The sequence below is a fragment of the Gadus chalcogrammus genome, chromosome 5, assembly GCF_026213295.1.
Source record: "Gadus chalcogrammus isolate NIFS_2021 chromosome 5, NIFS_Gcha_1.0, whole genome shotgun sequence".
Classification (NCBI taxonomy): Eukaryota; Metazoa; Chordata; class Actinopteri; order Gadiformes; family Gadidae; genus Gadus; species Gadus chalcogrammus.
Window position 1 is genome coordinate 9,854,911 of NC_079416.1, and position 17,233 is coordinate 9,872,143.

Below are 17,233 nucleotides of genomic sequence, written 5' to 3' on the forward strand. Positions count from 1 at the left end.
GCTGGACTCTGGGGGTGTAGAATTGGCACGGCTTACCGCCTGTAGGGGGCGACAGAGAGGGGTAAATGAAACAGCTCATGCAGCACAGGAGGCTGTGGCAATGATACAGGCCTGTATAATCTCCATTAAAGTCTTGTAAACACATTGCTTTCGTGCAGTGAAGAACAATCACAGAGCAATGAATTTAGAATAAATTGTTTGAAGATCCCTGCCACATTATACAGAGATGCACTGGAAGCAGAGTGCGACCGAAATGTGGTTTCTCTGTGTGCGTGTGTGTCTCAACCTGTAGTGCTGAACAAATACCAGGGCTTGATCTTTTAGTACTGCAGTTTGGGTTCTTAACGTTGGGTTCTGGATGGAAATATTAAAATAGTTATAAATATTCATCACAAACCACATTACTCACTGAATTTATGATGAATTAGACGGAGTGGACAGTTTGTAAACCGTAAGTTCACTACGATGTACAGAAGTTGTCCTTTTTGGTCGGCATTGTAGCTTTATTTGCCTTTCATAATCTCTAGTTCAAGAGAGCTTTGCCATGCTTATGCTTTGCCAGGCAGTCAATAGAAATTTGGATGAGACACATATTTATTGTGAAGTGGTATTCATGAGCCAAAAAGCGTGCCAATTAAAGATGTGATCTTCATCATTAATTTGCCCTTGGGGTTTTATCCATCCACTGCTATCACCTTATAAAAGAATCCTTTCAGAAGAAAGAATGGCGGACCCATTTTCATGACCTCCTCTAATGCATTTTCATCCATTTTCACTGCCTTCGAAAAAAGTTTTCACCTCTCTACAAAAACATGTTAATTGCCATCACGGGCTGGGCATAAAGAAAATATCCACAAGTTAATTATCCAAATATGTTGGCAACCCATCTGTGGGAAGCCACATTGAAATGAAATTGTGTTTTCTCCTTTCCGTCTTTTATTTTGGACACATTGTTAATCAAAAGGCTTCAGAAATGTGCAGATGGGTAATGCTTGTATCTGCGAGGAGCAGCCTGGTTCAAGGTGAGTGTTTCATGCCCCTAGACCCTTCTGTCTCTCTCCATTGTGTTGCGTAGGTGACGTATCCCTGTGGAAGGTTTGCTCTTCCCAAAATTGGGACTTTATGTATGTCTGTAAAACACATGCACGCAGACACTTAAGACTGCACACAGACACACAGACTGACACACAGACAGATTGGCCCGTGCACACACACACACTCATGAGTCTGGCCTATACACACAAGCGCACGCACGCACACTATCATACATGAACATGCGCTTGGCCTTCGATGTCTGGCCTATTGCTCAAAAAGAAAATCAAAGTCTCGAAAAAAAAAGCCACTTATCTTCTCCTAACCACCACAGAACCAAAAAATGAAAGGTTAACATTTGAAGACGAAAGACCTGAAATCTAACCTTGAAATAGAGTAATCCAGTGACCCGCTTTAGTAAAGTAGTTGACAGAACAGCCATTACACAGACAGAATCGTGTGTATCGGAAGGCTGGGATAAATCTGCCATGGTTCGAGTGAATGGGATGTGCCTTGCACAGGTGTACTTAATCAACACAATTCCGTGATTTTGTCCTCAAAGAAAATCTGTTGGAGGACACACTTGAGCCTTCATTGGAAATTAAGCATGTGAAAACCCAGCTTGTGTCCGATTTTTGGATTTTTTTTTATTAATAAAAAGATTGTGCACTCACTTGGTACACTGTAGAAAGAATTCAAGGTAGCTCACTCAACATATTGCCTAGCCTGGCTGCCTGAACATCCTCATGGACTTGAGCATATAGGATTTGCAGTTCTTCATGCCTGCTTAAATGCTGCTTCCCCTCACTATTGTAAGCCTGTTGTGTTCAGTCAATTGAATTTGACCATCACCACCATAACTGCTTAAACCATAACTTTAAGGTGACTTAACCCTTCATTGATTAGTGATGTCCTAAATGCTTAGCTCCTTCATGCATAAGAAGCCTCAATGCATTCATTTACGGTGTTTTTCTTTCTTCATACACATAGACAATGATTCAGCAATGTTCTGTTAAAATTGTCACTTGATACGAGTTATAGGAACTTCATCAACTAATTGCATGGCTCCCATATCCCATATTTGTAACAGGCTAGGTTGGTTCCTTAATATAATGGTGTCATGGCAAGGTAGGCTACCCCCTAACAATATAATTGGCTATGTTCCATCTGAACTGACCACGGCACATGCAAAATGTTACTGCAATGGTTTTGATTATTTAAAGCAGTAGCATTTTGTGTCAAGGGTCCACATTGCTTCTTTGCTTGTATCATTGCACGTGCACACAATAACTTTGTAATTTGTTTTTGGTTGGAGCAGTGGCCCTTTAGTCTATGTCCCTGACCTTTTAATTGCTTTTTGAGTTGTGTTTAGTTTTTCAGAGCCTTGGGTATCTAGAAAGGAGCCTTTAAAATATCCAAGCCATTATAATCATCCGGAATGGACCATATTGTTGAATTGACTAAACTTGTTTTCAAGGATAAATGGTTATGGTTTGCTACTTTGGAATATGTGCATTTGATTCAAGAGCTATGTTCATAAAATGGCAACTCGACTCGGATATTTAAAGTTAAGCTAATTAACACTGAGCAACCAACTCAATCAATGGAACAACATCCATCACCATGGTAACAGTTTACAGTTAACTACATTCAAGGTGTATTTTTGGTTGTTATGATGATGTGTTTACTTCTGTTCATGCCACTTCATGCTGTTCACTCATGTTTTGATTGCTGTATAACTCAATGCACTTGATGATAAGAGCTTAATATACGGTGAGTGAGATCTTATTAGAAGTTGAATGTATACAATTTGTATTTGTGGTTTGTGGTGAGAAAACTCCAAACTGCATGACCTTGGAGGCAGCCATGTTCTTCCCAGACGATTCCATGGACTAGATCTGTTTGTTTTCTCCCTACTTCACCATAAACAACAGTATGTGTGTCATTCAACATCATAAGGTGTTGAATGGCAGACAAAGTGAGGCCTGCCCACCAATCAGGACCCTGTGATATGACATCCTTCCTTTTCTTCTTCTTATTTACTTACACAACCATGACCTCTTTATTTACATTTAATTGTGACAATGTAAAGGCTCTTTGGTGCAACTTCATCGACCCCATGCATTCGAAGGTTGACCAGCTTGGGGATGGGGTTTCTCCTTGTGCCGTCCTGGATGGAAGGGGACGTGACATCCTGTTTATGACCGATATAGCTGCCCTGTAACAACACAATGAAAGCAGTTGAGCAGGGCGATGAAAGGAGCTTCTATAGACATTGATCAGGTCTTCACGAGAGACTCTACCTGCACTTTTGGCACCTTCTGCATATCGCTTTGGACTCTCATTCACATGGAACAAGGGGTTACAGGTGCGCCGAGGTCATCCAGCGGCCTTGGATCGGATACAGTGCATTGGCCAGTAGGTATTGAAGACCTAGGCTTCAGTGTATAAGTGATGCGTACAAAACACCTCGATTGGGATATTTGATGGAAATTCAAACCGTTACTCAAGTGACGATGCAGAACTTTTCACTCTTACGAAGTGGCTCGCCAGGGCTTAACACTTGATCGCTGTTTCTTACTCACTACATTGGCCCCGTTCTCACGCATTGGTGCGACAGAGATGTGACGAACAATCAGAGGGCACTTTAGCTCTCCTCAAATTCACAATCCAGTGGTGTCACACAGGAAATGATCATATTTCCCAGACTCTAGCATCACACACTTTGTTGGAATACAACGGTTCTTTGCTTCGCACCTCTTACAAAGCCCCCCCATACACCCATACACACACACACACATACACACACACACACACACACACACACACACACACACACACACACACACACACACACACACACACACACACACACACACACACACACACACACACACACACACATACACACACACCCAAAGACATCCACTCATCCCTTTGACACCCAGGGCTCGGTTGCTTAGTGCTGAACCTCTCGTAAAGCGCACGCATTTGTGAGGGAAAATTGCAGCGGCTTTGAAAGGGATAGAAGTAGCTGTGGTCATGTATATGGACCCGCTCCTCCATCATGGGTCCACACCAAACAAGTGAGCTCTCAGGTTTAATTAAACTTTTTCCCCCTCCTCCTTCGAATATATATCTTCCTCCCTTCAGAAAAAAGAGAAATCAACCCACTCCGGCTGGCGTTTGTGTGTTTCTCTCTCCTATGCCGCTCTCTCTCTCTGTCCCTCTCTCTCTCTGTCTCTCTCTCTCTCTCTCTCTGTCTTTCTCTGTCTCTGTCTCTTTCTCTCTTTAAGTCTCTCTCTCTCCTTGAGTCGTCGATACATTAAAACTTGAACTGATTGATTCGAGAATGCCATGGCAGCAGCGTCCTCATCCCTGCCGTTGACTACATCTCAAGTGTCTTAGTCATCAAGCTTTGGGCCAGGGATTGATAATGGCTTGACCGGCAGGGCCTATCTTACCCATCCCTTTCGGAGGAGGTCTTGTGTTTAGCCCCCCGAGCACTTCTGGCAAATCTCAAATACCGCCAGGGGTATTCATGGAGCGGCTAAGTGGAAGGTTTTTTCTTATTTGTCAGGAAGCTCATGAATACATTCCAGCTCTAACTAACTACTCGGGCTTAATGCAGAATTTCAAACGAGGTATGAGGCCAATTTATTTATTTGTATTCCCAGCGTCTTGGCAATACTCTCCAGCACGGCGATGGCAGGGAGGGATAATCTCCGTCTTTCATCGCCAGAGTGGCTTCGGCCACAAAACCCATCAGCAAAGTATTCTCTATTGATTGATGGTCGCTCTCGCGGCACTAGGCAACACCACTATTATCATGCATAGATTCCACACTGCCCACAATAAAATCGTTGCGCCTTGATTTTTGTCCCCCTCCAGGGTGTCATAACAGCCCAATTGGTGTTTGTTTCATATTGCTTTTTTTTGCCCAATAATTACAGGTATTTGGTGTCATCAGCTTTACAGCGAGTCCATTCACTTCCTGCTTTTGGCAGCGTGTTTGAAGCCTCCTTTTTTGAGGAAATTGTTAGTGTGTGTGCAACAGGTGTAAGGGATGTAGTTAAGAAGTAACAAAAAACACACACACATTTTTGGGTTATATGGTTATATTTCTTTCAATCATTATTTTTTTATTGTTTCCAGGGGAGACATTGCTAAGTCTAAACTCAGAAAATCCAATTTAAAAATAGTGCTCAAGGCATCATATTTGTTACAGCATATTTAGACTATTACACCTTACTGTTTGGTGGAGCAGTATTATGATTAATATTCAGATAAGTTTGTCCAGTTTATTTTCAAATCATGGTAGTTCATTTATAAAGTTACCTATTGTGACTTATTTAATATTTCGGCATTCACACATTTTTTTGAGCGAATCATAAAATGTATGCCTTAAGATGTAAAAAAGCCAAATAATAACTACTAGGCTAGCAATTATTAGGTACTAATAACAATAATTATAAAAGTACATTAGTAGCAGCCTTAGTAGTAGTAATAGTATATAAGTAAGTAATTAGTGAGTAATCTATTTGCCTATTAATAGATTATTATTTCCTATTAATGGCTTATTATTTTATTCATAATCTATATACATAACGCTGGTGTTTTTTCTATATGTCCGTTTCTGGGACAGGCTAATACTTACTAGGCCTATATTATATATTGTTAGTATATATAGTTAGCCTATATATATATATACATTTGTATTTTTTATATTCTCGTGATCCCAAGGCAAAATTAGATGTTTTCTGTTTTTCTTTTTTTTTTTACCATATTTCTATATTTCTATCCTTTTCATAATGATTATGAGCAGTATTTTGTGGCATCCTTTGAGGACCTTCGAACCGTACACATTTAGTTTTTTCTTTAGGTACTTTTTTTGGTCGAAACAGGTCGACCTAAAGCACAGCCTATAATATCAGCAGTCGCCCTCATGAGGAATCAACTTTAATTGATTAGTGTGACCTCGGTTATCAATCATCGCATCAAGATATCTAATGTAAACGCGGCGGTCGCGTGGACAACACGCCACATCTGCTCTCCCCGCGGTGAACGCGCTCCACGGTTACCAAGCCATTTATTAGAGCTCTTAGAATAAAAGCTCTAAGTACAGTGTCCCATCAACTTCCCGCCAACAAACACACAACCCCTAACGCCATAGGACATATCTCCCGTAAAATAAACATTTATACTTCTCAGTAGCCCAACAGAAATTATTTTTAGTGTCCAACAAGCCTCGAAAAATGACAACTCGTTGGTTTAGCTAAAAGCAGCGTCCAGAAGGAACCGTGTTTGCGCTCACCACCGATTTATTGCCCGATGAACATATGGCCGATATTTTGTCACGCGTCACACAGCGAGGGGAAAACAAACAGCGCGAGCGATGCGAGCGAGTCAGCGCGAGCCGCGAGCCACTTGGCCAGCTATGCAAACGCACTCGGACGATACGAGGAGAGGAGCGCTCGCGTTCTGGGTATATAAAGCGCATCACGCTTATCTGTGCACGCACTCCTGACTCCCATTCGGAGATATTTCATTAAGTCTCCGTGCTGTGTTAACGCTGGCTGCAGTCCCCCCCAGTCCCCCTTCGGTCTAGGTAAGCACACACACTGTAGATGATGCTGGTGTAATTTTGTTCAACTAAAAATGTTTTTCTTTCTTTTTTTATTTTCTATTGACTTCAAATATAACAGACAATGTAACGTTCAGTGCAGTGGCCATTGAGTGTCTCACCTAGACCGAGTGACCCTAATCTTTGGTTTGTGATGTGGTTGGCCCACACCACGATATCTGAGTTGAATGTTTTCCACGAGGAACAGCCCAAAAATATGTGGATTCGATTATTGCCATAATTAATATAAATATTGCACATTATTGCAGGTGTTAAACATGTTTGTTGTAAACTTCTGTCTGACCCTTCTGGAAAGACACACATAAATAGGCGTACATATTTAAAATATTCATGAAGAAATAATGCTTAATCCATCCAACAAACCACCTACGCTATGCTTTTTAATGATTAAGAGCAGGGCAATGCCCGGGTTGATATGGTCTTCATAGGGTTGGCTTTCAAATGTTCAATTTAGCCTTTCGATTTAGGCCACATTTAAGAAAAAATATGGACTATAAAAAGAAAAAAATTCTAGCGGTTTACCGGGTAAACTTTCAAAAATGATATTTACTGTTTAATTTCGACCCCCTGTTGTTCTTTAAACGCACCAGCAGAGTACGCTAGAGCACTACGGATGCAGGAGCTTCTTAACCTTACCGCTAAGGAAACATTGAACACTGAGTGATATTCTCACTTAATGTGCTCTTCTTTATCCACGTTTTAAAAGAGGCGACGGTACACAGCCATGGTCTATTTATTTATTTCTGGTATAAAATGTGTGTAAAACCCGGGTTGTGTTTAGGCTACATTCCCAAACGTCCCATACATAAGGCCACACTGCCCAGTGCCACTGTGTTATTGAAATGGTAAGTGATTCAAAAATAATAAACCTTTTCACCAATTCGTTTTACATGAAATGATTAAGGCACGGCACAGTGAGGCATGAAATTCACCATTACAAATAAACTGGTGCTTTAACAAATGAAGCCATCTCCTGCGGGCACGCGGGCGCGCCGCTAATCTCTCCATGACATGTTTAATCATTAGAGGAAGGATATGCGAATAAAGACTCGCGGTTTGCCCGTGGGCTGCGGACGGTGGCTGGATCTCTGGAAGCAACCCATTCCGAAATGATTTGTGCCCCGAGCCATCCTCCGCGGGCCATGGCTTAGCCTCATAAATAAAACCCGGGCCCAGTTTACCTGCATATTATATATAGCCTTTTAATCATGGAAGGGGGAAATCGCTCATGTCACACTATATACATTTATCAGCACAACTCCGAGGCTTAGAAGGTTACCTTTATCAAAGGGTAACTACCTGCCCCCGGCATCGGGACATGCTGAAATTTAGCGATTAAACACGGGAATGATCAACCCTATTATGGATCTTCCCGGGGCAACTCCAATGTAATCAATCGAAAGATTTATTTAATCAGGGAAATAAAGGCTCTTTCTTCGCTTATTTGGAAGCCATTGTGTGAATTAAATGTTGGCAGTAAATGCCTACAAAGGGAATTATTAGTTCGACGGTTAGGGTTCATGGGGATATTAATTATTTATCATGTACTCCATCGGTTTGGTAATCCCGTTTTTTTAACCAAGCCCCTCAACAAAAAGCAACATCTACTGTCCACCGTCTTCGGGAAGAGTCGCAGGCGAAGGGGAGTGCCTAATTACATCATTAGGCAATAATCGTGCAGGACTAAACGTCGTAGTTAAGACAAAAACAATCAATAACATGGCTCCCTGTTTAAAAGGCGGTGGCATGTATACATTGATTGGATGGGTGGCAGTAAACTCCCAGGGCGGTGTAAGTGAAAGGAACAAGTTCCAGGCCTGTGTTTACTGAGTCCTCTTTGTGTGGCAGAGCCTCCTCAGTGGCCAGTATTGTCTGTTGTATTCCGAATGCAGTTGTAGCATCGAGCTGTATAGTAGGCCAACACACTCCATTTATCATCCGACAACACACACACACACACACACACACACACACACACACACACACACACACACACACACACACACACACACACACACACACACACACACACACACACACACACACACACAAAGACAGACACACAAGCACGCGCGCGTTAAAACCACGCCTGTTTTCAGCCTTGCAGGAATGACGCCCTTGTCCTATGGAGAAGCATTGTCTTTTGGAGGTGCACAGACGAGTTGGCTGTGCAGGTACAACTACTTGGTTACAAAAATAGATTGGTAGCACGAGAGCCCTTTTTCAAATAGGCCTCAATTATATTAGCTATATTAGCCCAAACAGTATAACAGTGTTTCAAAACAACGATTTCGGAACAATATATTAGCCTAATAATAATAATAGCAATAACAATAATAATAATTATAATAATAACAACAATAATAATGATAATAATAATGATAATAGTAATAATAAAAAAAAAAAAAATAATGATAATGATAATAACAATGTAATAATAATAGGGACGTCATGGATAGGGCTAGTGTCCACTTTTAATCCCATGTAAGGGTACTGCTTGCAGACAAGCCCTCCTTGCTGTCAGGGGGAAAAGGCAGACGGCCTGTTTGAACTACCTGTAAAAGTAAACAGGTAAACATACAAGATAGCTCTCAGAGTGAAGTACGGACACTTAGCCTGAGCACATTTACCTCTTCTTGCTGAAACCCTTGGTTCAATTGATCAAATACATCCCCAACAACTGGCCATAGTCTGTACTCGTGCGCTCCCATGCACGGCCACCCAATCAAGTGCGACTCCCTCCTTCTCCCTGGCTCCCTGTCCCCACAACCGCAACAAATAAGCATAACTAAACAGGATGTCACGGATGGTAAGCTTTTCGTCTTCTTAGCAACACCCACGACTTGGCTGCAAATAGACCAACACACAGGTTCAAGTAATTACATTAGTCACGTTGCAATAATGTCCCGTGCTGACGGAATTTGCCAATAGACGTGGTTAGGCTTGAATGGGATGCGATGATTCCTGGGTGCGTGCATCTCTCTGGGCGTCTGCTGCTGCCCCGCGCACCGCAGAACGGATCCCCGGAGGTGCGCCTCACACGTCGGATTTAGCCATGCAGTATTATTAGTGAATCGGGTCAGTCACCTCTATCCCTGGGACGCTCCGTCGTAGTAGGCCTACCTCGAGGTGTTTCCATAGCCCTTTTCGGCTCAATGGGAGCATTGTGGGAGGCGGAGGATTGCGGTTGATTCGCCCAGTGTCTGCTGGTAAAATATTTACCTTGGGCCTAAAGGTCAGGTGGCCGTGCCGGCTGATAACAATTGCCATACTATCAGAGATTATATTGAAGAAATTAGTTATTTATAATAATTATTATTATTATTGTTATTATTATTTTGAGCATCGTCCATTATTGCAGTTATTCTAGTGATTTTTATTATTTGTATTATTATTACCTATATTTATTATTGTTAGTAGCCTGTTAACCTTTTTTTCGATTTTGATCGTATTGGCCTTTACAATTCTCTGGGTGAGATTGTATCGTTATTTTTATTTGTATTAGAGGAAGCCGTGCTGTGTGTGTGTGTGTGTGTGTGTGTGTGTGTGTGTGTGTGTGTGTGTGTGTGTGTGTGTGTGTGTGTGTGTGTGTGTGTGTGTGTGTGTGTGTGTGTGTGTGTGTGTGTGTGTGTGTGTTTGCTAGCGTGCGTGCGTGCGTGCGTGCGTGCGTGCGTGCGTGCGTGTGTGTGTGTGTGTGTGTGTGTGTGTGTGTGTGTGTGTGTGTGCGCGTGTGTGTGTGTGTGTGTGTGTGTGTGTGTGTGTGTGTGTGTGTGTGTGTGTGTGGGTGGGTGGGTGGGTGGGTGGGTGCGCGCGCTAAGATGAAGGACCTTTCTTAATATTGTGGAAGGATTCAGGATTGAATGAAGAGATAGTCCATTGAAAGCAGTTGAATGCCATGACAACTACGAACAACCTCAGATTTATTCCAAACAGTTAGAAAGCATTGTGCCGGAGCGTCAATCATCTATTATTTCGCCCCTGAAATAAATGCAAAAACTGCGCCCGGACAAAAGCTTCCAACAGGAGCCGGACATTTGTCTACATTTCCCCCATTGTCTGCAGCTTAGCAATCGGTTTGTATTTGTGTTTGCCTGGGTCCGACCACCCAGGATGAGCAGGGAACTTGCTAAAAAACGTGAAACATTGTCACCCACATCACATACTAGATAGGAGACAGAGGGGAGACGGTGGAGGGAGGGAATCGAAGGAAACGTATTGAAGAGGCAAAATAAAGTAGCCCACAATGATATTGGAATTTTAAAGAGTGCTCTCCATGACTGAGAGCAAATATTGGTCGACTTTTCTTCTATGAACGTGGCCTATAAGTTTTACTCAAAATAAAAAATGAAACCTCGTCAAAAAAAAATAATATAGGCCTAGAGTTATATATATATATATATTATAGTTACATTTTCCAAATGTAAATAACTTAATTCTGGCAGATATAGGCCTACTTAATATTAGATAAATTTACATCTTATTATTGTTATCATTATTAATAATAGTGCAAATTATTATCAATATTATTTTTTATTAATTGTCCAATATTAGTAGGTCATATTTGTACGGGTATTTTTGGAAAGAATCAGCACATAACGTAAAAAAATGCCTTTATATACATATTGAAATAATATCACAATACAAATAAATATCATACATCATTAAATTATATTATTAGGTTTAGACTAATGAGTCTTAATGATCATATTAGCGATGAATACTGGCTTTTGTTGGAGAACATCTTTGTTATTCGTTTACCTGTTTCATCCCATCATTATGATGATCATCCGTGACATTTGGATAGTCGTTCTGTCATAAATACTTGTTTAGCGTTTTCGGACAAACAGCACACTGCTTCCATTTCAACAGAGCTGCTCTCGGTTAAGCCTTGGCAAAAATATTGACACAAAAGGTTTACATAAATTAGCCAAGAATATGACAACAATAGCTCCTCCATCGCAGTGATACACTGGAAAAAGAATCACGGACACTTTGCACCTCAACCCTAAAAGGCTGTTTTCCAACATATTGGTTAAAATGCTATATACTCAGTAGAGTAAAACATGGAGGCTTTTTGCGTCACCAATTTGTTAAAACGGCCCTTTTAAGTAGGCCTAGTGTGCGTATAAAGCTACTTGGAGGTTCTTTGTATGTAAATAGGGTGTAAAAAAGGCCCTCCCCATCTTTGTAATTAATTGACACGTTATACCACTCATCATGTTCTGAAGCACCAATGGTAGAGGCTCGGATCTCCCCAAAACCCACAATTTCACATCTGCAAACACTGTCTTCATCCACTTGACTCCTAAGACCCGCCCACACGTGGCCAACCTTTTGCGTTTTTAATGCTTTTTCACTGCAGGTTCATGCGTTGAGACCAACCTTATATGGACTGATCAGACCGGTAATGGCTTATTTCCCTCTAGCACCCAGCAGTAGCACAGTATCCATGAGCCAGATATAGCACTTCTGCCACTTTGGCATTCTTCCTGGACTTACAGAACAGAATCCACTGCTACTTGGTTAGGCAATGGTTATCGACAGTGGCTCGTGATTGGGTTTGACTGTAGTTCAACGCAGACGGTGACAGAGTGATCCTTTTTTCTCCAGAAACATCGCATTTTGTTGTCTATTTTAAAAAAAAGCAAAGAAAGAAAAAACATCGGATTGTTGTGAAACTGGTTTGTAGCAACTTTTTCTTGCATTTATTTCCCCAGAATATGTCGTTGACCAACACAAAGACGGGCTTTTCTGTAAAGGACATTTTGGATCTCCCTGACACGAATGATGAAGAAGGATCTATCACCGGAGCGGAGGAAGATACGGAGGGATCAGAGACAGCTTCCACGACGAAAAACAGTGGAGTTTTGGTGCAGAGTCCGCTCGATAGCGTCCAGAATCTACCTTTAAAGACCCCTTTTTACGACAGTAGTGACAATCCTTACACGCGATGGCTTGCCACTACGGACAGTATTCAATATTCATGTAAGTAATGGCTAAACCTGCATCCTCACGTTAACAAGTGCACATTACAACCCTGATATACCACTACAGTGTGACCGTATTTACAGCTATACTCTTACAATAAGAGATACTTGAAGGAGTGCCTCCCTTCCCTCCTTAACAAGGCTTAATGCTGTCCTTGGATAATGTGCGTCCATCCCCATATACCGAACACACCGCTGCACTTGTCTTAAGGCGTTTAAGCGCAATAGTTGCATCCTACGTGTAGTTATATATTGTGTATTTCAACTTTTCATCGATACAACATGGAATTGCACAGGCAATGCACGTTTGTGCAGAGCCCGAGCCAGAAGCCTGAGATTCGGAGGGGTTTTCATGGGGACAATGCACATTTTAATGCTTCACTGATTCTCCCTCCTTGCGGAGCTTTGGGGATAAAGGACCATTTTGTACTCTCGAGATATAAAGTAGCACATGGAGTTATTACACGATAATACATCCATTTAAACAGCCATCACGCCCCAATATCAATTGAAACGCATTATCGTCACATTGTGTGTTTTTGTGATTGAACGATAACCCGCTAAACTTTGTATTATATCAACATTTTGACAGTGTTTCTCCTTTGCGCAGTGCACGGTCTGTCGGCCAGCAGCCAGGACTCCGCCAAGTCCCCGGAACCGTCTGCGGACGAGTCGCCGGACAACGACAAGGAGACTTCAAGCAACGGGAGCGACTCCGGGAAGAAGCGCAAGAGAAGAGTTTTGTTTTCCAAGGCGCAGACATACGAACTTGAGCGCCGCTTTAGACAACAGAGGTACCTCTCCGCTCCGGAGAGGGAGCACCTCGCGAGCTTGATTCGCCTGACACCGACCCAAGTGAAAATTTGGTTCCAGAATCATCGGTACAAAATGAAGAGAGCCCGCGCCGAAAAAGGTATGGAAGTGACCCATCTCCCCTCACCTAGGCGGGTGGCCGTGCCTGTCTTAGTCAGGGATGGAAAGCCTTGTCATACTCTTAAAGCTCAGGACTTGGCGGCCACTTTTCAGGCTGGGATCCCCTTCTCGGCGTATAGTGCGCAGTCACTTCAACACATGCAATATAATGCCCAGTACAGCGCCGCCACCACGCCACAATTCCCTGCACATCACTTGGTGCAAACGCAACAGTGGACTTGGTGAAAGATTAGAGACTGCATGGCGTTCTTTGCCTTTTTGAGAGCACGCTAGGGAGCTCACCACAAAGTAAAAAAGACTTTCATTTTTGCAGCTTGACCCATTCGTTATATCGGGGGCGAAGGTGTGCGCCGTGTTGACATGTTTTCGTTAAGAGAACCGGGTCCAGCCTCTCCCTAGATTTAAGAATGTCAATGCTCTTGTGAATTTTTTTGTAAAGTATGTTGTGTGTTGTAGAAATGTTTCTTTTTTGTCCTTCGTGTTATCAGCACGTACAAAACACTTTATAATTATAGAAATTTTAATTTCTTGCTTCTCTTTTATGGACCGAAACTATTTATGGCCATGAATAAACATTGGCAACTTTTAGCTTTTTCATTTTGTTTCTATTTTCTGTAAATATTATGTGGCAAATGTTTGCAACCCATAGAGACGATTCAGGAGCATTTAGCTGGGGATATACATATTTCCAACCATACATGAAAAAGTAATTTTGAGGCGTAAAGTATCAGATTCCATCGGACAATGTGAATAACAGCTCAGTCGCGTTGATGGGTAAATATCCAATTTTATAAGGATTTTAATAAAAAGATGTGTTTCAGAAATAACAACTTGTTTTACGTGTCCTATTGAAGTGAGTTAGCTTTCAAAAGACTGCGTTAAGTAAAAAATGCCAAGAGCCACTATTGCTACCACAGACACTATAGGGTCGGTCTGCTACGTGTTGCTCAAGGGGCGCAGAGCGCAGGTCGGCTATACGGGAGTCAATCTATTGCGCACTTGAATCCTTTCTTTTCGGGACAAATTTAATCCGGAGAAATGTTCTCCATTGGAACACCTCGCTGGTAAAGAGGCCGAAGTCCCTTGTGAACTAGGACTAAAATCCACTCACTTAATAGAAAAGGACTTCTTCAGATAAGCAGCCTTTGAATCCAAAAGCTCCCCGTTTTCCTCGGAATCCAAACAGTTTTCGTATGCCAAAAGTGAAGTGCGTCCTAAACCAACCATCCTACCCAAATATATTGATATGTATTGTTTTCGTTTTTAGGCCGATATATAGTATTGGCTTATATATGTATGTAGGTATATATATATATATATATATATATATATATATATATATATATATATATATATATATGTGTGTGTGTGTGTGTGTGTGTGTGTGTGTGTGTGTGTGTGTGTGTGTGTGTGTGTGTGTGTGTAATCGACGTTAAAGCCATAAATAGAGCACCTGTGAATTAGAATTAAAAAATTCCCTTTTGCATTACCACAGTTTCACGTCTCCATGTATGTGCGCGACTCTGTTGGAGAAAAGAGTAATCAGTGGGATGTAAGATAGAAGGCTGTCAACAAATGGTCCTTTATGTCGGTGTGTTTGGGGAATCAGTGAAAACAACGACAGGTTGGTCCCCAGTGATTCACACGGGAGCCCTGATAATCTGGCTGTGTCCAATATCTTGAGTAAATATGATAACCTGTCCAAAAATCTTTGCATTTTGTTTGCCTTGCCGCTGAAATCTCACAACAGATGTTAGTGTCGCCCCTATCATTACTGAACAAACAACCAAATCGACCAAATGTGCTAATTATTTACAGAATTGGCTCCCAAGGGGCTACACTTTGTGGGACACAGGGATCCGTTTTGTTCCTTGAAATATCGTTATACTAATGATGTGAGCCCATGCATTCATATAGCCTACTTGGACCATTTGGATATTTCCTCGTATTAATGAACTCAATAAATCGACTCTAATTTGATTGTGACATATTTAAAGCAGTTCGATTATTTAACAATTCTGAAAAAAGCAATGGTAAAAAGATTGTTAATTACACTGAAATAGAGTGCCGATAAAACAGAGAGCAAATATGTAGAAAAATAAACAACTCCAATAGCGAAAGAGGACAATATTACAACAAAAAAACAAACATACATAATATCAGACAAAGGCCGCGGGGGTTCCTGAGTGTCCTTTGGCCCCCCGCGTGTTGAACATGACGGGACAGTCGTGTCTACTCCATCATTGCATAATACAGTGCACCGAAACAAAAACACAATGGCCGATGAGTGCTTTCCCTAAATGTTAGAGGCGTGCATATTAAAGAGGAGCAAGAGTTGCAACGAAGTAGTCTGTTTAGACCCACGCCGTTCCTGGAAGCCATTCAGACCCTTTATCTCGCCCGGCGCATCCCCGAGTCAGGGCCATATATATTCCTTCTTTTTTTTTTGGTCGTGCCTGTCAGTCGGTGCCATTGTGATGGTTGTTACACACGTTGTATTCCATATGGACAGCTGGGCTCGGGCAAGTAGAAAAGGATCTCTTACAAACCCCAAATTGTGTCCAGCTTTCAAATAAAGCATTGTTGTCTCTCAAAGAAAAACGAATTAAAAATTCGTGCTATAACTATTCTGGTAAAGAGAACCCCTATTCACAGATAACAGGCAGTCCTTCTTCCTTGATAGAGCTATGGCAACAACAGCCTTCTCATTTCTCCTTTTTCCCCTCAATCCCCTCCACTCGCCTCTCTCAAAGGGTGATTATTGTCTGTTGCAAGGAGTGAACCGCCATGGCGCAAAACTATTTCCAAACTCTCAATGCCAGACAGTGTTCTTCCTTGTTTGCTTTACGCACAAGTGATATTGCTCTGCCCATTTCTAAAATAAGCCTCCCGGGGGGGAAAAAGTGACAAATTATCAGTGCGTTCCTCCCACCAGTTCACACTGGAATTAATTTTTTTTTTATCGTCCTTCCTTCAGCAAGGGCATTTTGATTTTCCATTGACAAGTACTGGTAGTACCGTCGGTTTTTTTTGTGGAGCTCTTTACACTTTTTAACATTTTAACAGTACGCTAAGGTATTTAATAGGGTTGAGTAAAAAAAGGACCTGGACTTTTAATAACTTTAAATATGGGGAATTAAGAACATCGCACTGGTATTGGATTTTTTTTCATTTGGTTGGCTTATTTGTCTATATTTCAAACTGAACGAAAATTGAATTGGATATTCTTCCCCGCATTCTGATTGAATAATTTTAAGTGAAGTTAGGCTATTTATTGTCCTGCAGATTAGATTACTTAAAATATGTCAAACATTTGTGGTCTACTAGCATTTTTGACTAAACACGTTGTCTTTATTAATTCAACTGCATGCAGGCCATATTGAGTGGGCGGGAATATTAATCAAACACCAAAACACTAGTTGTTAGGAGGCCTATCTGAAGTAGCATTCGATTCTATACAAACCGCATCAACACAGTCCCAAAACTTGGAAGTAGAACCTGCGTAGAAAAGACTTTAACATACTCCGGAATACAATAGGCTTCAGGAAATGTGCACTTGGGACACCATGGATCATCGTCATCTTGCCCATTTGAACCTCGACATGAATCATTTTCTATCATGTACATCTCCAAATAA

The 17,233-nt window shown here is 41.6% G+C and overlaps 1 protein-coding gene across 3 annotated transcripts; it reads left to right on the forward strand.

Moving 5' to 3' along the window:
- Positions 1 to 6,561: 6,561 nt before the first annotated feature.
- On the forward strand, positions 6,562 to 14,665 carry nkx2.2a (NK2 homeobox 2a). 3 transcript variants are annotated; one of them, XM_056591406.1, is made up of 3 exons: positions 6,562 to 6,640; positions 12,394 to 12,661; positions 13,256 to 14,665. In XM_056591406.1, exons 2-3 carry the CDS (start codon positions 12,397 to 12,399, stop codon positions 13,819 to 13,821), a joined length of 831 nt encoding a protein of 276 aa, XP_056447381.1. In that variant the 5' UTR covers positions 6,562 to 6,640; positions 12,394 to 12,396; the 3' UTR covers positions 13,822 to 14,665. The 3 variants fall into 3 exon arrangements, with proteins under 3 accessions (XP_056447381.1, XP_056447382.1, XP_056447383.1); XM_056591407.1 differs by lacking the exon at positions 6,562 to 6,640 and adding an exon at positions 12,048 to 12,259; XM_056591408.1 differs by lacking the exon at positions 6,562 to 6,640 and having other exon boundaries at positions 12,048 to 12,661; positions 13,274 to 14,665.
- The last annotated feature ends 2,568 nt before the right edge of the window (positions 14,666 to 17,233 follow it).

Bases quoted from the DNA above. Each gene is read 5' to 3' on its own strand.
- nkx2.2a (XM_056591406.1), top strand. From the start codon at position 12,397: ATGTCGTTGACCAACACAAAGACGGGCTTTTCTGTAAAGGACATTTTG. The intron at 12,662-13,255 runs GTAAGTAATGGC...ACATTTTGACAG, and splicing joins GGACAGTATTCAATATTCAT to TGTTTCTCCTTTGCGCAGTG.